General features: G+C 35.2%; 1 protein-coding gene and 1 non-coding gene across 3 annotated transcripts in view; both read left to right on the top strand.

The window, feature by feature from the left end:
• Positions 1-16,661, top strand: part of cd99 (CD99 molecule) — a 33,770-nt gene extending 17,109 nt beyond the window's left edge. Inside the window, exons 5-15 of one of the 2 annotated variants that reach the window (XM_036563544.1) lie at positions 82-111; positions 273-323; positions 1,498-1,524; positions 1,676-1,696; positions 2,006-2,041; positions 3,278-3,358; positions 5,096-5,128; positions 5,281-5,301; positions 14,913-15,032; positions 15,784-15,837; positions 16,407-16,661. In XM_036563544.1, coding sequence (XP_036419437.1) covers positions 82-111; positions 273-323; positions 1,498-1,524; positions 1,676-1,696; positions 2,006-2,041; positions 3,278-3,358; positions 5,096-5,128; positions 5,281-5,301; positions 14,913-15,032; positions 15,784-15,837; positions 16,407-16,435 — 503 coding nt within the window. In that variant the 3' untranslated portion in view covers positions 16,436-16,661. Of the gene's footprint in view, positions 1-81; positions 112-272; positions 324-1,497; positions 1,525-1,675; positions 1,697-2,005; positions 2,042-3,277; positions 3,359-5,095; positions 5,129-5,280; positions 5,302-9,749; positions 12,346-14,912; positions 15,033-15,783; positions 15,838-16,406 lie in introns of those variants that run through there. The other variant, XM_036563545.1, reaches the window with a different exon arrangement.
• trnar-ucu lies at positions 15,559-15,650 on the top strand. Its single transcript is given in 2 exon segments — positions 15,559-15,595; positions 15,615-15,650. It is a non-coding gene; the product is annotated as a tRNA-Arg (tRNA).
• Positions 16,662-19,471: the final 2,810 nt, after the last annotated feature.

The raw sequence follows: 19,471 nt of genomic DNA on the forward strand, positions 1-19,471 counted from the left end.
TTGACTATGGGCATGCAAACTTTTGCATACAACTATACATTTGAGCTTTTTCTGACAACATCTGTGTTTGGCTTCTTCTAGAACTTGATCTTTCTGATGCGCTTGGTCCAGGTATGTTGCTGATGTCTGAAGCTCTAACGTACTGAATGTATTGGAGTGTACTGGAGTAGCTGGAGAGTTTTCCTTGCTTGTAGATCTAAATCTGTCCCAGAAAAATGAATTTACCTGAGTGACGTGTCTGTGTCTTTTTTTTTACAACTGTCATGTTTTAGACACACCAAATGAGCCAAAGAAGCCTGCAGGAAACCCATCCAAAACTGGAGGTAAGAGACTCTTTAAAAGTGCACTTAACCTTTCAATGTGCTCACCATTGCGTCATGCAAATAATATATATAATTCTTTGTGATTCTTAGTTTCTTAGGGCAGTCATAACAACACTAACCCACAGTTTTAATATGAGCCTCTCTCAACCTATTAATGGTAAAAAAGTATTTTCAACGATTTGCATAGATTTGTACCAATAGTTCATCGAGAGAAGCCAATGAATGGAAACAAGCAGGACCAGTTACAATAGCTTAGTGCAAATGAGAGGCCGACTCCTGACTTCAGTGTTATGTTTGCTTTCATTAACTGTTAGCATTTCCGGATATATCCCCTTATTTATTTATTTGTTTATTTAATATTATACTTACTTCTTGTTAATATTTGTTTCTATTTTTGTGTGAGCACTCACCATGACAAATTCGTTTTGACATTTGCAGTTATTCTGTATGGCATGATATTAAATGTGCATGGTTTATGATGCTGCTAATAAAGTAAAGGTTTCCACATTAAGCACTGTTATATATGGTGCGGCATTTTGTGATGATTATATGATACAGAGCAGTATATATATATATATATATATATATATGTGTGTGTGTGTGTGTGTGTGTGTGTGCTTTGGGGGTGCAAACAGAAAAAAATGTGTGCAGAGAGGCCATTTCTGAACCTCAAAGCAACTTAATACTGTTTTTAAACTTAAAAAAAAATCATCTAATGTAATAATAATGTTTTTTTTCTCATTTTTTGACCGAGTTTTGACATTTCACCACTGCACCTGAGTAATCAACACACAAAAAAAGTTGAAAAAAGTTTTAAAAAGATGAAAAAAATTACTTTCACGGTACAAAAACTAAAGATTTACGAATGACTTGCTGTGAAAAAATGAGAAGATGACCAAAGGCATGTTCTGCTTTTTTTAAATGCATAAAATATACGTTATATTTTACATCTTATCTAGTAAATAAGTATGATATGACAACCAAAGTAACAATCAAAACATCTATGATTATGGTGGCACTGCTGCAGGTATGGTCAATTAGAAACAAAGAGATCTGCCAGTTGATGTGTTCATATCCTTTACAATATCCACTTGGTTTTGATGTATTGGATAATGAGCATTCAGAGTTTGATTGTTATCTCAGGCTGTTTACTGGCTTTGTGTTTGATTGACAGGTGATTTCGACATCTTGGATGCCTTGGGTATGAGCACCTCTATTCTGTTCATGTTGTTTGTGAATGTGTGCGGGTTTGTCTATGTCTCTGTTTGATTGTGTGTGAGAGAGTTTGCCTATGTGTGCTAAATTGGTTTATAATGATAATTAATGTGTTGAAATGTTCATTCTTCTTGTAGACCCAAAGAAACCAGCTGGAGGTAAAACACAGACACACACACACACGCGCACATACTGCCGTGACTGACAGAGGGTCTTTCCAGACAGTGTGTGTTTATTTATAAAAAGACAATTATAGCACAAAGACGGTGCCAGTGAATAAGACTCCCCACATGGACACACAGCCATATGACCTTTACCTCTTAAAAACGCCTTCCATTCAGTTCTGTCTTCAGTGCTAGAGTGTTCAGCAGCATAAAAATCAGGCTATTAATTTAATATAAAAATAATAATAAGAAGAAGAAGGAATTAAAACAATATTTTGTCATTTATTTTGTCTATTCTTACAGATCCAAAGAAACCAGTAGCTCCACCCAAAGATGGAGGTATAAACACTTTGTTCTTTGTGTGTGTGTGTGTGTGTGTGTGTGTGTTTATGTGTGTGTGTGTGCGTGTTCGTGTGTGTAAAACATTTCTTTTTGGTTTCTGATGGTAAGGTTGGCTTAGAGGTACCCTATACACTAACCAGTCACTCCATTAAGTACACCTCATTGTCCATTTTATCAGCTCCTCTTACCTTATAGGTGCACTTTGTAGTTCAGTTCTACAGTTACAGACTGTAGTCCAGCTGTTTCTCTGCATTGTTAGCCCCGTTTACCCTGTTCTTCAATGGTCTGGACCCCACAGGACCACCACAGAGCAGGTATTATTTGTGTGGTGGATCATTCTTAGCCATTCTCAACTATTCTCAGCCCACCCTCCCTACCCTACTTCAACAGATTGCTGCTACTCATTTCAAGCAAAAGAAAGTCCTGATAGCAAAGATAAATCTCTGTCTTAAGGACCTAAATCTTATGCAGCCATTTTTTGTAAGCTAATATAAGCTAAGCTAAGATAATCTAACTTGCTAGATATTGTTAAGGCGATCAGATATGTTTATTCGCCAGCGTTAGGTAACATTAATGAAACGCATGCAGATTTTTTTTAACTTGTCTGCTGTGATATTGCGTTAGCAAATGCCACATTATCAGTTAACACTTATTTTCGAACTTCAGAAAATATGTACCTAGATGTTCTTCAGTTCAGTTAAAATGAAGAAATCGCAAAATAAAGAGGAGAGCTTGATGATTCTTCATATGGCACATGTTATTATTATTATTATAGATAAGTAATTACATTTATGTAGTACACGTATAGTACAGTATGTACATCTTGTCACATACAGGTACTTACATGTACATACATGTACTTACATATATATAATACACATATGGCATGATTACATACAGTTAATTTTAATAAATTCTTAAATATAGATGGTATTATTACGTTCTTAACTTTCAGTATAAGTGTAATGTAAAGAGATTTTAGTCAAAGTCATTTCTATTGGTTCATTCATCATGTACTTGTCACACAATGTAAAAGACAGGTACTGTGTTGAATTGATGTAAGAAAATGGAAATATATGTCAAATATCAATGGTTAAATATGTGTGTGTATGTATTTGTGTATGTATGTATTTGTGTGTGTGTGTGTGTGTGTGTGTATGCTCCAATACTCCTTTGTGTTCAGTATTGTCATTATAGCTGTTGGCAATCCAGTGATGTGTTCCATTGCTTTAGGGGGTGGATTCAGTGATTCAGACTTGAGTGATGTGGCTGGTAATGATTACAAGCCTGATGCCGGCCGAGGGGGTCATGGAGGTGGGCGCTCATCTGTCTTTCGTTTTTATTTCTTGCTCATTTTTGAGTCAGCATTATTGAGCTCTCATAATCAAGATCAATAAGCTCTGGAACAGCAAAAAGTACTCACTGTTCATTGCAAAACTACTGTTACATAATATAATTGGATATTTATGGAAAAGTCTGCTCTCTTTTATGAATCAAAACCAAATGTATGGCTATTCTGCACCGCAAGAGGTTAGGAGAACTTGAAGAAAGAATGAACGGAAAGACAGAAATCCATGGTTACTACAGTAAATGAATGCCACATGTTGAGCTGTCCAATCACGTTTGGGGTGCCGCCCTGCACAAGTGAACTTGAGTAACCTTTTATGAAAGCAGGGTGGAGTCTGTCTCAGTTTACCACACAAAGGCAAATCCAGCCCATTTGAATATTTCAAAGCAGAATTCCTTCCAAAAAGGCAACGTGATGTTTTTCAGTTGCTGCCTACACCACTTTGTATCAAAGCTGATTACACAGTTTAAAGTTACACAAACACTGTTGTTCAAAAGTTTGAGATCAGCATGCTTAATAATAATAATGTGGCTGCAAATAACTGTATAAATGATTGTAATATACTAGTTCAGTGCAGCAGCACATAACTTATGTGTGTTGTTTCTTGTGGAAATTGTATTAGGGTGTATAAATTGTATCTTTACTGAGGTCTAAAAAGGTTTAAAAGCATCAAATTAGATTATTTAAATTGTGCATTAGGGAATCTTATCAGTATCGACAGAAAAAAACGTTTAAAAAAATGACAGATGTTTAGATCTGACTGATATTTTAAACTGATCTAAAGCTCTATTTGAGCTGGATTAGTTTTACCAGAAGAGTTCTGGGAATGTCATTTGTAAGAGATTCAACTGGTTGATTCCTACGAGTTACAGTATCTGTGTAATTTCCCCAAATTACCTCAGATAGCCCTGAAACGCCATAGTTCACTTCAGTTTTAAGAATAGACTTAAAAGGATCCAAACAAATAAACTACAAAGAGGAACTTCCAGTTAATAATAGAAGAGCTTTAGGTCAGTAAAATGGGCTCATGTAACTTAACAAATGTCACCCTACACTCGTATGCAAAAGTTTGGGCACCCCGGTCAAACTAAATTTTGTTGATTTTCTAAGTGAAAATAAATCAACACATGCTCTATAGAGAACACACATCTGCACTACTCATGTTAATGTTTGAACGACTCATTTTAATGTTTATATGCTGAATTTAAAATAAAATGGTGTGAAAGTAAAGGTACATTTTTATATTTAATGTTTTAGTTTTATTTTTACCATTATATTAAACTCAGCAAATTACTAGAAATTGTGCACTAAAATGCAATATTTACATGTGTTAACCTATTTTCACATAAAAATGAACAACACATATAATTTGGTAACAAACTCCGTCACTGTTGCCTTACATTTGATTGTCAAAGTCAACAGTCGTAGAGAATTAGTATATGAAGTGTCCTCTAAGTGTATAGACTTCAGCCTGTGATGTAAAAAATTACATCTAACTGTACATCTTCACCTTTTTTTGTTCATATTAGAAATGTTTGTTTGGTTTCAGAGCAGGCGGCAGATCAAAAATAATCCTACCTTCATGTTTTGAGTTTGTGAAAATGCTTTGAAATGTATTGAAGATGTTTTTGTAATTCTGTGGGTGATTATTTTTTGTGTGTGTGTGTGTGTGCGTGCGTGCGTGTGTGTTTGTGTGGCTCCAGGGCGTGCTGCTGACTCTTCCTACGACTCCAGTGGTAAATATTAAAGAATATGATTAGCATGCAGTGCTAACATGCACAGATTGAAAAACAGCAAAAATCTAACAGTGGCCAAATACAGAGCTGTGTTTAATTAATTTAATATTATATGTAGTCATCTCAACTTCTTATTCTGTTCTTTTGTTTAGGTGGTGATGGAGGAGCTCAAGGTAAATTTAATCAGTTTTTTAGAATGTGTCTTTTATGTCTGATGAAAATGAAATAGATTGTTTGTCAGATAAAAACATATTTCTCGTATTTTTTTAGTTTTTAACTGTATGTTAGGGCTGGCCTGAGCAATACTTTACAGGCTTTGTAAACCTCTTGTTCAAATACAGCTTATATGAGTAACTTCACAGAAGGAAAGTGTGTACAGAATTGAAATTATTGTTTTATCATATTGTTTTAGTATAGATTTAGTTTTAGTTGTTTTAAGTTTGTTTTCGTTTTTTTCTATCAAGTTATTTTATTTGGCTAGATTGCCTTTTTTTAATCATGGAAAGCAGCACTACGGGTGACATCCAGGCCAAGTTAAGCTCAGTCATAGCTGGGTTGAAATAATTCAAAGTAAGGTTGAGCTCGGTTATAGTTGGGATGAGCTCAGTAATAGTCAAATTGAGCTCAGTCGTAGCCGAGTTGCGCTTAGTCGTAACTGAGTCAAAGCTGCATTTAGCTCAGCCTGTCCAGGTTTAGGTTAGTGATAGCCGGGTTTAGCTCAGTCGTAGTTGGATTTAGCTCAGTCAGAGATGGGTTTAGCTCAGTCATGTGGCTCTATGACCTCAGCCTAAAAGGTTGCTGGGTAGAGTGGCTTATAGAATACTAAATAGAGAACTGAATACCAATATAATGAACAAAAGAAGTTTTAGAAGTTTTAACTCTTAATAGAAGTTGATGTAATGATTTTTTATAAGTAAAGTTGGACCATTTCTGTTTTTCTACTGATGACATTTTAACACAATGTAAAGGGCTGCTGAAATTTCCAAATTATGCAAAAACATCAAAAACGACAAAAATGATTGATTGATTGATTGATTGATTGATTGATTGTTTCTTTTTTATTGCCACACAACCTGTAGGTGGTAATTTTTTCTGGTACATATAGATGTAATTTGCCGATAGTAGCACACTGTACAAGCATACAAAGTAAAACATACATACAATAAACAGTGTACAATATAATATACAGCATACAACATGCAATATATATATATATATATATATATATATATATATATAGATATATATATATATATATATATATATAAGCATTGAGAAGCATGAGAAATTTCATCAGAACATTCTTAGAGGCTGGAATGTGGAATGTATGGACAGAGTATAATGATGCTTCTTAGAAGAGTTTAGCAACCTAATCGCAGTAGGAAAAAGGTAGTATACGTATATGGTATTTGATGATGAAATCTGTATATTCAACTGTTCAAATGTTTGGAATCACTGTTTCAGTATAATAATATAAATGTAGTTGGTGATAAATGTATAAAATGAGCAGAACATGATTAGACTAGTCCAATGCAACTTCACAGGTTTCAAATTAGACTGTGCGCTAGGAAGCTTTAAAAAAAGAAAAAAGAAACTTTAGATTTCCAGAGTGATGTACATTGAAAACAATTATATATTGTGGTCGGAAGAAAACTTTGTATCTCCAAAATGATAACTTTACAGGAGAAGGAAAAAAAACTACTTTACTTTTAATGTAAGTCAATGGAACCAGACTTTTTTCCAAGACATTTTGCTCATTTCTTTTAGTCCATTCATCATGAAATGTACATTACATCACTGATATATAATTGTTCTCAATGTACATTACTCTGGAAACATCTAAAGTTTCTTTTTCCTTTTTTAAAGCTTCCTAGCTCACAGTCTAATTTGAAACCTGTTGCATTGTATATATACATATATATAAATCTATCTATATACGTATATCTTCTTTAAATAACTTTGTAACTTTTGAAACTTTGAATCTAAAAAAAGCTTTTGTTGTCTAGTTTATAATATTTAAACCTGTATTTACATCTACAGTTCATGCAACTTTTTGTTATTACTGTATATAAAATAATAAGGATAAATAAATGTATAGGATAGTTGTTTTGATGGTCTCTACGAGTAAAACTGCACTGAGTTGAGTTGAGTATGTTAGAAGCACTGCTGTGTCTTTGTAAGTTCAGAAGGAAAAGTAATTAATGTCCCTTTCCGTTCAGTAACCTCACTCACCAGACTGTGTGACATGCTAGTGTTTTTGTGTAAAACTGTTTCCGTGGGAACTGTTTTATTGGAATGTGTCACTGTCCACGCTCCTCTCCCAGTAGAGTTAGCTCATCTATGTTAGCGGCACAGTGTGACTGTTTCTGTAAGTAGGAAGCTCATTACAATCCGGTTGCTTCAACTTTAATAATGTTATCATGCTACTGGCATCATTCACCCAAGACAGTGTAAAAAGTGTAAGGCTATAGGCCTGTTTGAACAGGCATAGTATTACTACAGAGAGAATTATGCTTGCAGGAAAAAAGGAAAAGTAAATAAACTAAAGAATGTAATAACATGACCTGACGTGTGGGCCTACATACAGGTCACTGAGGATTTATGGGGTTAAATTATTTGAGCTGTGTGTCTGCAGTGATTTGTTTACTGCTGTTTACAGAATGTACTACCTAAATTGTAACTGACTTGTAGTTGGACAGTTTGGATCCACTGCTGTGGAAGGGTGTGGTGAGGAATGATAAGAGGTTATCGAAGTAGGCAGAAGTCCAAATATGCACTGTGGCCCCCCAGAGTGAAGTGTAAACTGGTCTTAGTTTTTAAATAGTGATTTTTAATGAATTCAAATCTAAGTACTAAAATAACAGTGGGGCAGAACTTGAAACTGCACATTTGCACTCAAGACAACAAGCCAGTAGCACAATGAGTCGTTTGTGCTCCTTGTGTATACAGTTGTATGCAGACGTTTGGGCACCCCTGGTGAAATTACATGTTTTGTTGATTTTATAACTGACACTAAGTTTACATTTTCTATAGGGAACACACTTGAATATGGCATTTTTCTGCAAATTTACTGCACGATTTCTATTTCTTGCGAAGTTCAACATATAAAAAAAAACAAGGCAATTCAAGACAAGTTTTTTTTTAAATAGCACCTTTCATACACTGTAGTCATTCAAAGTGCTTTACAAATGAAAAAAAAACAGTCATTTAAAAAAGTAAAGTAGAAGAGAATAGAATTTTAACATAAATTAGAATAAGTAAAAATCAAATTAAAAATTCAAATTTAAATTAGGCTAAAAATTATCTGAGAGTTCTGCTCGGCTCATATTGCTGCAACATAGGAAATAAAAATGCTGGCCCTACACCACTGAGTAGTTTATAGACCAGTAATAAAACATTAAAGTCTATTCTATAACAAACTGGTACCCAGTGTAAGGATTTAAGAATGGGGGTGATGTGCTCCCTTCTTTTACTCCTAGTGAGACTCTGGCAGCTGCATTCTGAATCAGCTGAAGCTGTTTAATTGTCTTTTTTGGGAGTCCAGTAGGAGATCATTACAGTAATCAATCCTGCTAGAAATAAAGGTGATGATGAGTTTCTCCAGGTCTGCTTTCGTCAGAAAATCTCTGATCCTGATCTCTGAGCTGTTAAAATGCTTATTTAGTAACTGCTTTGACGTGACTGCTAAAACTAAGAGCAGAGTCCGTGACACCAAGGTTACGTACTAGTTCTCTCATAAAATATAAAATGTACCATTACTTTTTCAAAGGCAGTGTGTGTTTTATTGAAATGTGCAGAAGTGTGTTCTCTTTTCACTTCAACATCAACGAAACGTAACTTGACAGTCACTTGGGGGTGTTTAAACTTTTGCATATGACTATATGTGTGTATGTGACTTTAACAAAGCAAAGCTGCTCTTTGTGAACAATGCAGTTTCGATGACTAACTCATAACTCTTATGTAATCTTGAGTCTGACAGACGGAAGCCATTACTCTAATGGTCTCGTGCTGTAACCCAAAAAAGTGTTTTTTTTGGGGTAGTTCCATAGAAGAACCACTTTTGGTTCCCTAAAGAACCTGTTAATGTGTAGTATTTAATGGAAAAGTGTAAAGAACCTCCTCATAATGCAAATGTTCTATACCAGTTAAATTTGATTGAAATGTGTACATCGGTTCCACATGAACAAAATACATTACATTTTCCAAAAATAAGTAAAATAAATGACAGTAGTTGTGTTATGTGATATATTTCATTCATGTGAAACCAATGTACATGTACACATTTGAACCAAGTGGATTCAAAGCAACAATTTAGTTATAGAATCGTACACCCATGCCATAAACCATTTAAGAACATTTAATTTTGGTATTTTTGGTGAACTTCAACACAGTTTTAGAACCTTTTCACTCACGTTCAGTCATGCTTCCACAAACCTCTTATATTTCATAATACATTAACAGCAAGCTTGGTTTGATATGGTTTCATTTGACCTGATGGTGGTCTTGCTGCATTCTGCATGGTTTTACTATGCATTGATAGTTGATGGTTTGGTTTGAATTGGCTGTCCATTGTGTGAGAGGCCATGACCTAAATCTCTGCTTCGATATCCTGTCGTTGCAGACCTAGACCAGCAGTGGCTGAAGCTCCTGAAGTTGCTAGGAGATAACATTCCAGAAGGCCTCCATGCCTGGATTGCCAACTCTAAACAAGTAGTAATGTCCCTTCTAGAAAGGGTGCTGGAACTCCTGGATCTAGCAGAGCAAGAGAACCAGTCCTAAATGACTTGTTGATCACTGTTTTTTTCCTTTTTCGGCTAGATGTTAAGCTATTTCCCATGTTTGGTTACTGTAGGTGGCAGGTTGGTTTGGCTTGGTGGTGTAAACGTTGATGGTATTTCTTATTTTACTCTGTTTACAAAGTAGCTCTGTTGTCTAGCTAAGATGCTAACTGCACATGCTAGTGCATTTGTGGTATGAGGTCATTTTGTTTTCTTATTTGATTTATGAAGGGTGTGAGATGTTACTTTAAGCTTTTTTAACTAGTAAGTTATCTTTTATATGAATTTGATAGCAGATTGTCTAGACCCCTCTCACCAAATGGGCTTATTTCACCAACTGTTCCTAAGAAGAAATGTGTTCTTAAAACCCACTTATGCAGTTTTCACAAAGATTCTGACATTCGCCAATGTTTTCTTATTTGGGATTTGTTCTTAGGTAAGAAACAGAATCCACACACCCTCAAGAGCACAAAGGTGTGAACAATTCTGCGGTTTAAAAACGTCATGAATCTGACATAGACTTTTTCTTAGGACCTTTATCAAGAACAAATTAAAGAGAAAAACTTAGGAAGACATTGATGAATGAGGTCCATCCTCGTCCTCTTCCCACCCTTTTCTTATCCATTTCCTCTTTCTTTATTTCCTTTCTTCTCATTTCCGTATAGTTTTATCATCAGTAAAGTGAACTGCTTTTACGTCCTGAGCACAACAGATATCTGCTAACAATGTGCTAGGGCTGTTGTTCCAGTGCCGTTGGTGTCGCATTTAGGCAGAACCAGTTTCTCCTCTGTGGTTTTATGGTATGGAGTTTTCCCCCTGGGGCACTGTTGGAACATTCCTCTCCCAAATTCACTGCTGTTTGCTCTGCCCTCTTCCTCAGTGCTACAGCATTTCCTTACTTTTTCCGCAGCACGGTTTCTGTTCAGACATAAACGGCTTAGGTCGCTAACATTGCTAACAATAGTCTTCTGTGGTACATTACCTTAGAGCATGATTGAGGGCTGAAGTCTGTGTTTTTTGTCTTATATTGTCTTCTGGGCAGGTTTTTGTCCTCTTTTTTTTATCTCTCTCCTGTTCTGTGTTTGTGCTAAATGTGCTTACAAATGTGGAGAGGTCAGCAACTTCGAGCTTTTTTGTTGGCCTGAAACACAATTGCTATAAACATCATCTTTTTTAGTAATAATCTTTTCAGTCATACAATTACCTCAGAGAATGAGGACTGAAGTGTTCTTGGATATTTTTGCGTTCTTGTTATCTCTGTTATCTCTGTCCCTGGTTAGTTAATTAACTCTTTCTTTAGCCAGCATGCTAGCATGCAGCCTATAAAAAGCTAATCCGTTACCCTCAACTGCTAATTTTCTAACACCACTAACATTGGCCTTTACTTGTGTACTGCAAATATAACTATATCAGAGCATGATGTAGGTTTTAGTGTGCTTCATATAAGCATGGCTTGTCTTCTTGTTACCTTTTTTAGTATATATGTAACCCTGTTTAAACAGTGTCCACTAGCAGTGTGCTAACTCAAAACTCTTAAGAGGCTCTTTAGTGTCTCTCACTTCTAAGCTTTGTTTGCTTCAGTTGCTATCAGATTGCTAACATCGCTAACAGTCTTACTTACATAATTACCTCAGAATGGTTTAGGTGAAGCTTGCGCCATAAGCATGTTTTTGGCTTTGTTTTGTCTTTTTAGCGTAGCTCTATCCCTGTTTAGTGTTTCTTTGTGTTTGGTGTTCATGCTTATGTCTCCTTGTTGTATGCTAACTCAAAGCTCCTGAGAGGCCACTCAGTTTTGAGTTTGTTTTGTTTACTTGTAACCTCTTCAATTGCTAACAGATTGCTAACATCGCTAACAGTGGTCTTCTAACTTTTAGAATGACCTCAAAGCATGGATTAGGGTCAGAATTTGCTTCATGTAGGCATGTGGGGTCTTCTTTTTGGGGATCTTTTTTGCATGTCTATCCCTGTTTAGTCAAAACTGTTTCTGTACTTCCTGTCTTTATGCTAAAAGTGTCTCCTGGTAGTTTTCTTACTCAGAGCTCTTGAGAGGCTAGTATTCTGCGCTGTTTTTTTAGCCCTGAGACATGTCTTGTCATAACAAGCTTACCTTCAGTCTATAACTGACACTCGGGTAGGCCTGAGAGAGTCCATGCCAGAACACATACCATGCATTCAGCCCACACATAGCATGCGTTCAGCCCGCAGGGAAGAGGAGAGATCAAACTGAGCCAGAGAGAAATGAAGTCTGCATGTGTTCCTCAATTCCAGTGGAAGCCTGCTTATTTTTGGAGATGAGAGAGAAGTTTTATTTGAGAGGGGGTCTTTATGTTTCTGCTGTGTTCGATGTTTACAATATTTGGCTTTTGGGATACTATTTTGTTTTGAATGGACAGTATTGTATTCTCTGTTTGTTGTTGACATTGGTGTTTTTTTTTTTCATTCATGCATTTTTTCATTTTTTATTTTTTCTATTTGGATGGACTTGGTTTTTCCTCTTCTGTGGTGGTGGCTCAATTTTTCCACATTATTAAATGTGCAAAAGTGTTTTGCTGTGAGATCCTCAGTATGGCCGTTCATGCTCTTCTGCATTTGTGTTCCCTTTAATAAACTCATAGTGAAATGTGAAACCATTTTGGGCTCCTTCATTGGTCAAGCCAGAGCTATGTATTAATTTCTAAGCAGATCTTACTGATAACATGGCATCTTGAGAATGTGTAAGTGTGAGTGTATGACTCAGTGGCCTCCTCTGCCTCAGGCTGTGTGAACAAAATGAAGTGACAACTGTTTTATTGCCTTTTTATTGAAGTTTAGAAGATGTAGTCTGGATCTTGCTTTTTTTGTTTTGGGCAGTAATATGGCAAATATTGACTTAATATCTTTAAATAATTCTCAAGAAAATTCTCAAAATATTAACCTGTTATGTGAAAATGACTTATTTTCTCTAAATATTGACTTAGTATTTTGTTATAATGACTTATTATCCTTTACTTACTTTTTTGAAATTTAATAGCTATCTCAAATTTCTAAGAAAACAGGTTGTTGTTTTAAGACATTCAGCCAGTAGTCAGAGAAAAAATATCCATTATCCTGATATGCAAAGTCAGTATTTTAAAAATGTAAATCAGTGTTTTGAAATATGATTTCAAAGATCAGCATATAGATCAGTGTAAATACACAGTTTATTTTGTGTCCTTCAACTGCATCTAGGGCCTAGGTTAAAATTGTCATGATTGTTTACATAGCTAATGACAGGTAAGGTTTAGAGAATGGTGATTCCAGGTCAAGATAAAGAGGTGTGTCAGGGATTCCCCCCACACATCTGGGTGTCAATTATCCTTTGTTTTGCATGCATGGTTGCTGTTTGTACTGTAAACTTAGGTTCACCTTTGTGCAATATGGAAGGCCTCAAATATCAGTCATGCTGTGTGATTAATGCTGTAGTACCACAGATTAAGGATGAGTCATGTGACAAAAATATAACTTCACAATACTTTGAACAAATTGGTAAAACTATATTATTAAAATTTGATGGTGTCACAAGTGGATGTCATGCAAACAGATGTTTGTTACTATGCAGTTTTGCACTGGTTGTTGTTGTCTATAAACAAACATTGATGATACCCTATGATACACTTGAAAAAGAGCAACATGGTGTCATTCAACAAGAAAACAATAACACACTGTATAACACACCCTTGTTCTTTTGTGGTAATGTACCTAGGAATATTTTCAGTAAGATAAGATAATGACAGACTTTTGGCCCATCACATTAAGTTCCAGTGAATATCCATCCATGATTTAGGCAAAAAAATCTTGCAAAAAAAAATCTAAATGAAACTACTACTGCAGTGGTGCTGTATAATGTAGTGCTTCTATAATAATATACAATATTTTGTTTTCTATAATATTTCTGTAGTACTGTTTTTTAGTCATCTATAATACTTGTGTATTACCCCATAGTAAACTGTAGTAATTGTCCAAATTCACTATACGACTCTAGGAATCTTGTGAAAATTTCTGTAGTATTCCTGTTGTTCCTTTTTTTATAAGAACTGGATTTGGTACAGTTCACTGGAGGATGCATGCCTGACTAAGGAGCTTTGTCATGTCTCTGTATTTTTTTTTATTCACTGTAGTTGTGACTCACTTATCTCGAACATACTCTCCCTTCCCTAGAATGAAGGCCTACATGTCCAGGCAATAGATGCTGTTGACTGAAAGCCACCACCAACTTGGTGCTTGTGTTTTCCTGTTGATCACCTTCCTTTACTATTTCCAACAAAGAAGGAAATTCTTGTGCTACACTGACACCTAGTGGTGAAAAGACATAATGCTTTTTTTATCTTCAGTAAAATTTTCCTCTAACTTTTGAACTTAGGTAAGATAAAGGGGCCACATCCTACATTTTGTCCCACATTTTTTGGCATATTTTTGAGGTCCAATATGTTGCTTGGTTTAGTTCATACACCAAAACCTGTCATACTTTATTTTTGTCATATTTGACCATGTAAATGACCTTGGTTACAATTGGCTGGCCTCCTTTGTGCCTCATTCAAAAAGCGATTTAGGCTGTAATAGTGGACTAAGCTGCTGTATGCTGACTAGGTAAATGTGTTAGTTGTCTTTTCATTTAAAAAAAACAAAAAACAAAACAAAAAAAAACTGTAGCTTAGTTCCCACATACAGGCTGTTTGGACTGGGTATTGAACGGTACGCCTTGAAACTTTGATAATGTTTAAATATTACATCAAACCACTTAATTTAAAAAAAGCGCCCTTAAAAAATCTTTGTAGATATTCAGTAATGTGATTCAGATGGGTATTGAGAGCAGTATTCTAAATAGGTATATATAGTCTCCAATACTATAGTGGTGTATCGGGTTAATTCAGGTAAAGGAGGGGTTCCTCAAATATCTTCAGTTTGTTAAGAGGTGGGAGCTGGTGACTTACAGGGTCTCTATATTGTGAATTGCTGTTTCTGTAATTGTGTCCCCGTTTGTCGTGTAGAAGGTGTACAAGGTGGTCAGATGGCTGGCATCCTCAGCGCAGTGGGTGTGGCTATACTTGGTGCCGCCTCCAGCTACTTTGCTTACCAGAAGAAGAAACTCTGCTTCAAGATTCAAGGAGGTGGGTGTTGCCTATAGTGAGATGAATACAGGAGATAGATCCTGAAAGAAATACTTCATACATCTAGGCATTTTTCAAGCTAAACTTTGTTTGCCGTATCAATATTGTGTGGCTGAATATCATGGGTGATCATTTTGACAGTTTCCTTGTATTTAGTAAAAGAGCAGAACTGTCATTGAAACTCACTTGTAATACAAGTCAGTGGGCAGCTGTTTTGCAATGGGCTCTTCCTACTGGCTCTGTAAATTATTATTATTTTTTTTATTTATTTTTTTTCTAAGCCTGAATCTCGAATGGTTCCATATCCGTTATATAGTGCGCTGCATGAGTCACAAAAATATAGCTATTGCAATCAAATGTCCTTTTTAAAGCTCCTTCAAGATCTCTATGAACTTTTATTTCAAAGTTTCTGTGTTCGTTTTGAAGTACCACTAGCGCCTCTAGTGGTGCCAGTGTGTAACCACAGCTGCCATGTGGCAGACAGTGTCGGATTACAAAGCCCCAGAAAGCTGGGGCCTCAACAGGTGGCTCTGTGGCGCAATGGATAGCGCATTGGACTTCTAAGTAACACTTGGTGAAGTGATTCAAAGGTTGTGGGTTCGAGTCCCACCAGAGTCGAGGTTTTTAATTAAATGCTGAGCACAATGAGCAACTGAAAAGACTCAAGGTTAATAGAGGGGACCTCTCATGTGGCATACTGAAGAACTTTATTCGTGGATTTATTTTATTTTATTGTGTGTGTTTTGTGCAGGAACTGACCCTGAGAGTGGTGTGAACCACGCTGGCACACAGTCCGAACCTCAAGGTAAATCAACTTATATGTACATATTATTGTAGAATTCAATTTATAATTAATAATTATTAGTTCATTGATTAATCATTAATAATTAATTATTTATTTTCAGATAAGATTGGATAATAATTGGATAAGAATCATGCCCTCAAAGTGGAAAATTAGACCATAAACTCATTCAAATGATTAGTATACTTAATAGTTTACTGTCTAGTAGCAAATACAAATGCATTAGTACAGTATTTACTACTAAATTAATGTAAATTAATTATACTGCTCTGCAATTTACCATGGACTATTCACCATCCAGGGCTGATAGTATATGTATTTTTCTTATCTATAATTATATATTCTGTTGAAAGTCAGTATAAATTTACATATAGTTTTGTGTTAATGATCACTAATGATGCGTATTGATCATAATGATACATAATGATACAATCCAGTGTTTTTTACAGCATATATATATATATATATATATATTATATATATATAATATATTATTATTATATATATATATATATAACGATATTCTTACTGTATTATTTTCTTATAATGTTCGATACTTTTTATTTCTGCAGTTCTCAGCAACCTTCTGAAATCATCCTAACTCCTTCAGAGATGCATCTTCCAAATGCATGTACAGATAGCTGAGGCCTAAGGACAATATAATCCTCATATGAGTTTGAAGTTGATGTGTTTAATGATTTTATTTGTCTTTGATGTTTGTATTTTGTTTGTTTGTCTTTGCTGTGTCAATTGATTGATTTCTTTTTTTTTCTTTTTAGTTGTGTAAATTGTTTTGGATTGATTTTTCCAGCATTTGTATAGCAAATTTTACCTAAAGGATTGCTTTAAAACTTGAACTGCGATATTCTCGAATGTTAATGAGAATACATAGTTAAACGGACATTTATTAATATTAGTGTGTTCATGTTATTTTGGTAGTATTGAGAAAATGTCATACGTGGCACTTTAACTGAAAGAAAGGAAGCGCAGAAAATGAGCTAACAGTACACATCGATTAACCTTAATGTCAAATATACAATGTTTCATTTGACATGTTGCTAAGTTGAAAGTCTCATTTTTTCATGTCATATATATACATATATATATATATATGTAGTACAAATATAGCATCTGATGCCTGTTTTTAGAACAGAAAACTGCTAGCTGGCTGCTTTTCCATGCATAAATATAATATATGTATGGTATATTACAGTATGCTCTGTTAAGAACATATGCAGTACTTTGCCACAGTCTTAAGCAGATAAGAAAACTGTTTAAAACTGTTTCGCTGGGCAGTAAGTGTGTTTTTATGTAGTGCCAGTAAAACACTGGCACTAGATATTACTATATATTCTATTACATTAGAATAATGTTTTTAATATGCTGGTTGGATGAATACAGTCAGGAGAACACAGGTTTGGTTCCTGACCTCTCGCTGCACTCCAGTCATCGCAAGGATTTGTTTAATTACTTAATTAATAGTACACCTGATTTAATTTAACCCCCTAAATGGCCCAAAGTTTTATTACATACTTCTATAACCAAAAAATAGCTCAGTCAGTTTGCACTGAAGTCCCAGTAATTACTGAATAATAAGCCTCAGTGTGTAATAAGCTTGGGATTTTAAGTGGTTAATAAGGGGTTGATTAGCTGAAACCTGCACTGCATAGTAACTGTAAATACTGGGCTGCCTCTACGAGAGCTTTGGAAATGGTTAAGCTCACACATAAAATCAATGTATTGTTTATTAATCTATATTTTTTCTAATATTAGTGTTTTTTGAGCACTAATAAACACTTCCTGCTCAGTTAAATGACTTTACACATCGTTTTTCTCAGACTTGCTAATGACTGTATATTTTCCATATATATATTTTTCCCCAGGCAAGAAAACCTTGATAATTAGATAACTCTTTTTAAACATATTGTAATTGTAGTAAAATGAAAAGTTTGGCTCATGTGGTTCAACTATGACCTTTCAAATATTGAATTTACATTTATGATGTTTAGAATTATAATGTTTGGATGCTGTAACCAATGTAAAATAGAGTGAGTGATGAATATTGCTGTATTGGATACTATTGTATGTAGGAATTTTACAGTGCCTTTGTTAACACAGCAGTGAATGTTTTAAAGGCTTCCTTCACTTCATGCATATTTTTCTTGGGGTGGGGGGGGGTGGGGGGGGGTGGGGGGGGGTGGGGGGGGTAATGTATCCACTAGCAGAACTTTTACTTTTCTGCCTTTTTTTTTTTGTACAAAATGGCTTTTGAAGTTCTGATTAGACTTTTTGCTTTTAACCCTGTAGGTGACTATCAGTAATCACATATCACTATCGGTTGTGTATATGACTAAGCAATATACAGGTATATTGACTACACTAATATGAATATTTGCATCAGTTTGTTTTCTGCTTTTTTTATAAGAAGCGCAGGTGCTGAGCTTTTCTGTTGTAAATGATAATGAAGATTGTTTCACACTTTCTGTACCATGCAGTCTCTGATTTTAAAGGAAATACTTTTGGTTGAACAGTAAATATTCAGTTTACGCTAATTTCTCTCTTTGGAATCAAGCTAATTAGGACTGTTCTGCTAGAGTTGCCAGGCTGAGGAGAAATAGTTAACTAACATCTTGATAGTTTGTGTTTCAAGCCTACGTTCGTACACATCCAATGCAGATTGGTGTTTTCTGAGTGATACATTGTTTAAGTGCCCTTGACTTGATGTTGTTAAGGATTGAACCAAATAAAGATTTTGACCATTATGGGATGCCTAACCATAATGTAAACACCCATGTAGTGTACTGAATATTATACACATCGTTTTATACACATATACATATATACTGTAACTTTGGGGAAGAAGCCCCCCAGGGTCAGATGCTTTTTCACCCCTTTTTTATTTTTTTCCTGAAGAAATGTGGGGCCAAATTTCATCTGGAAATTTGTGTCATCTGTGTTAAAAAATACATGACTATATATGTTTTTGTATATATATATATATATATATATATATACAATATATATGTATATGTATATGTTTTGTGTATCCTTTTACAATAATAACAGCAATGCTGGATATAATGATTTTTTTTTAAAGAATGACCATTGAGGTATAATGGAAAACATTTTCAACAAGTTCAAACTGCAGTCCCACAGTAATTGAGATAGTAAACTAAAAAACACACAAAATAATCTTTTTTCACAGAGGTGTTCAATGTTATTCGTAAATAGTCAGTGTGGCTGCAGGTTTTCTTTCCAAACAGGAGCCCACATGGTTCCACTTGTGTTATCAGTTAGTATCAGTCTTAAACAGTTGATCAGGTGCTCCTGCTGTGTTGGAATGAAAACCTGCTGGCACACTGGCCCTTTGTGGATAAGACCTAACACACCCGATTTATAAGGTATTTTCTTTGGCTGTTCCAAACCCCTAAACCTCAACCTATACATATATGTGTGTGTGTGTGTGTGTGTGTGTGTGTGTGTGTGTGTGTGTGTGGTGTGTGTGTAATGCCACTACTAACACACAAATAGTTTTAGATCATAAGCGGAGCTTATTTTAGCCACACCCCTGCATTTTAGAGCAGGAAGTGAAACTGCATCCCTGTCCCTCATGGCCACATGGTGAGCAGTTAGATCC

The sequence above is a fragment of the Colossoma macropomum genome, unplaced genomic scaffold (assembly GCF_904425465.1).
Source record: "Colossoma macropomum unplaced genomic scaffold, Colossoma_macropomum, whole genome shotgun sequence".
In the NCBI taxonomy this organism is placed as follows: Eukaryota; Metazoa; Chordata; class Actinopteri; order Characiformes; family Serrasalmidae; genus Colossoma; species Colossoma macropomum.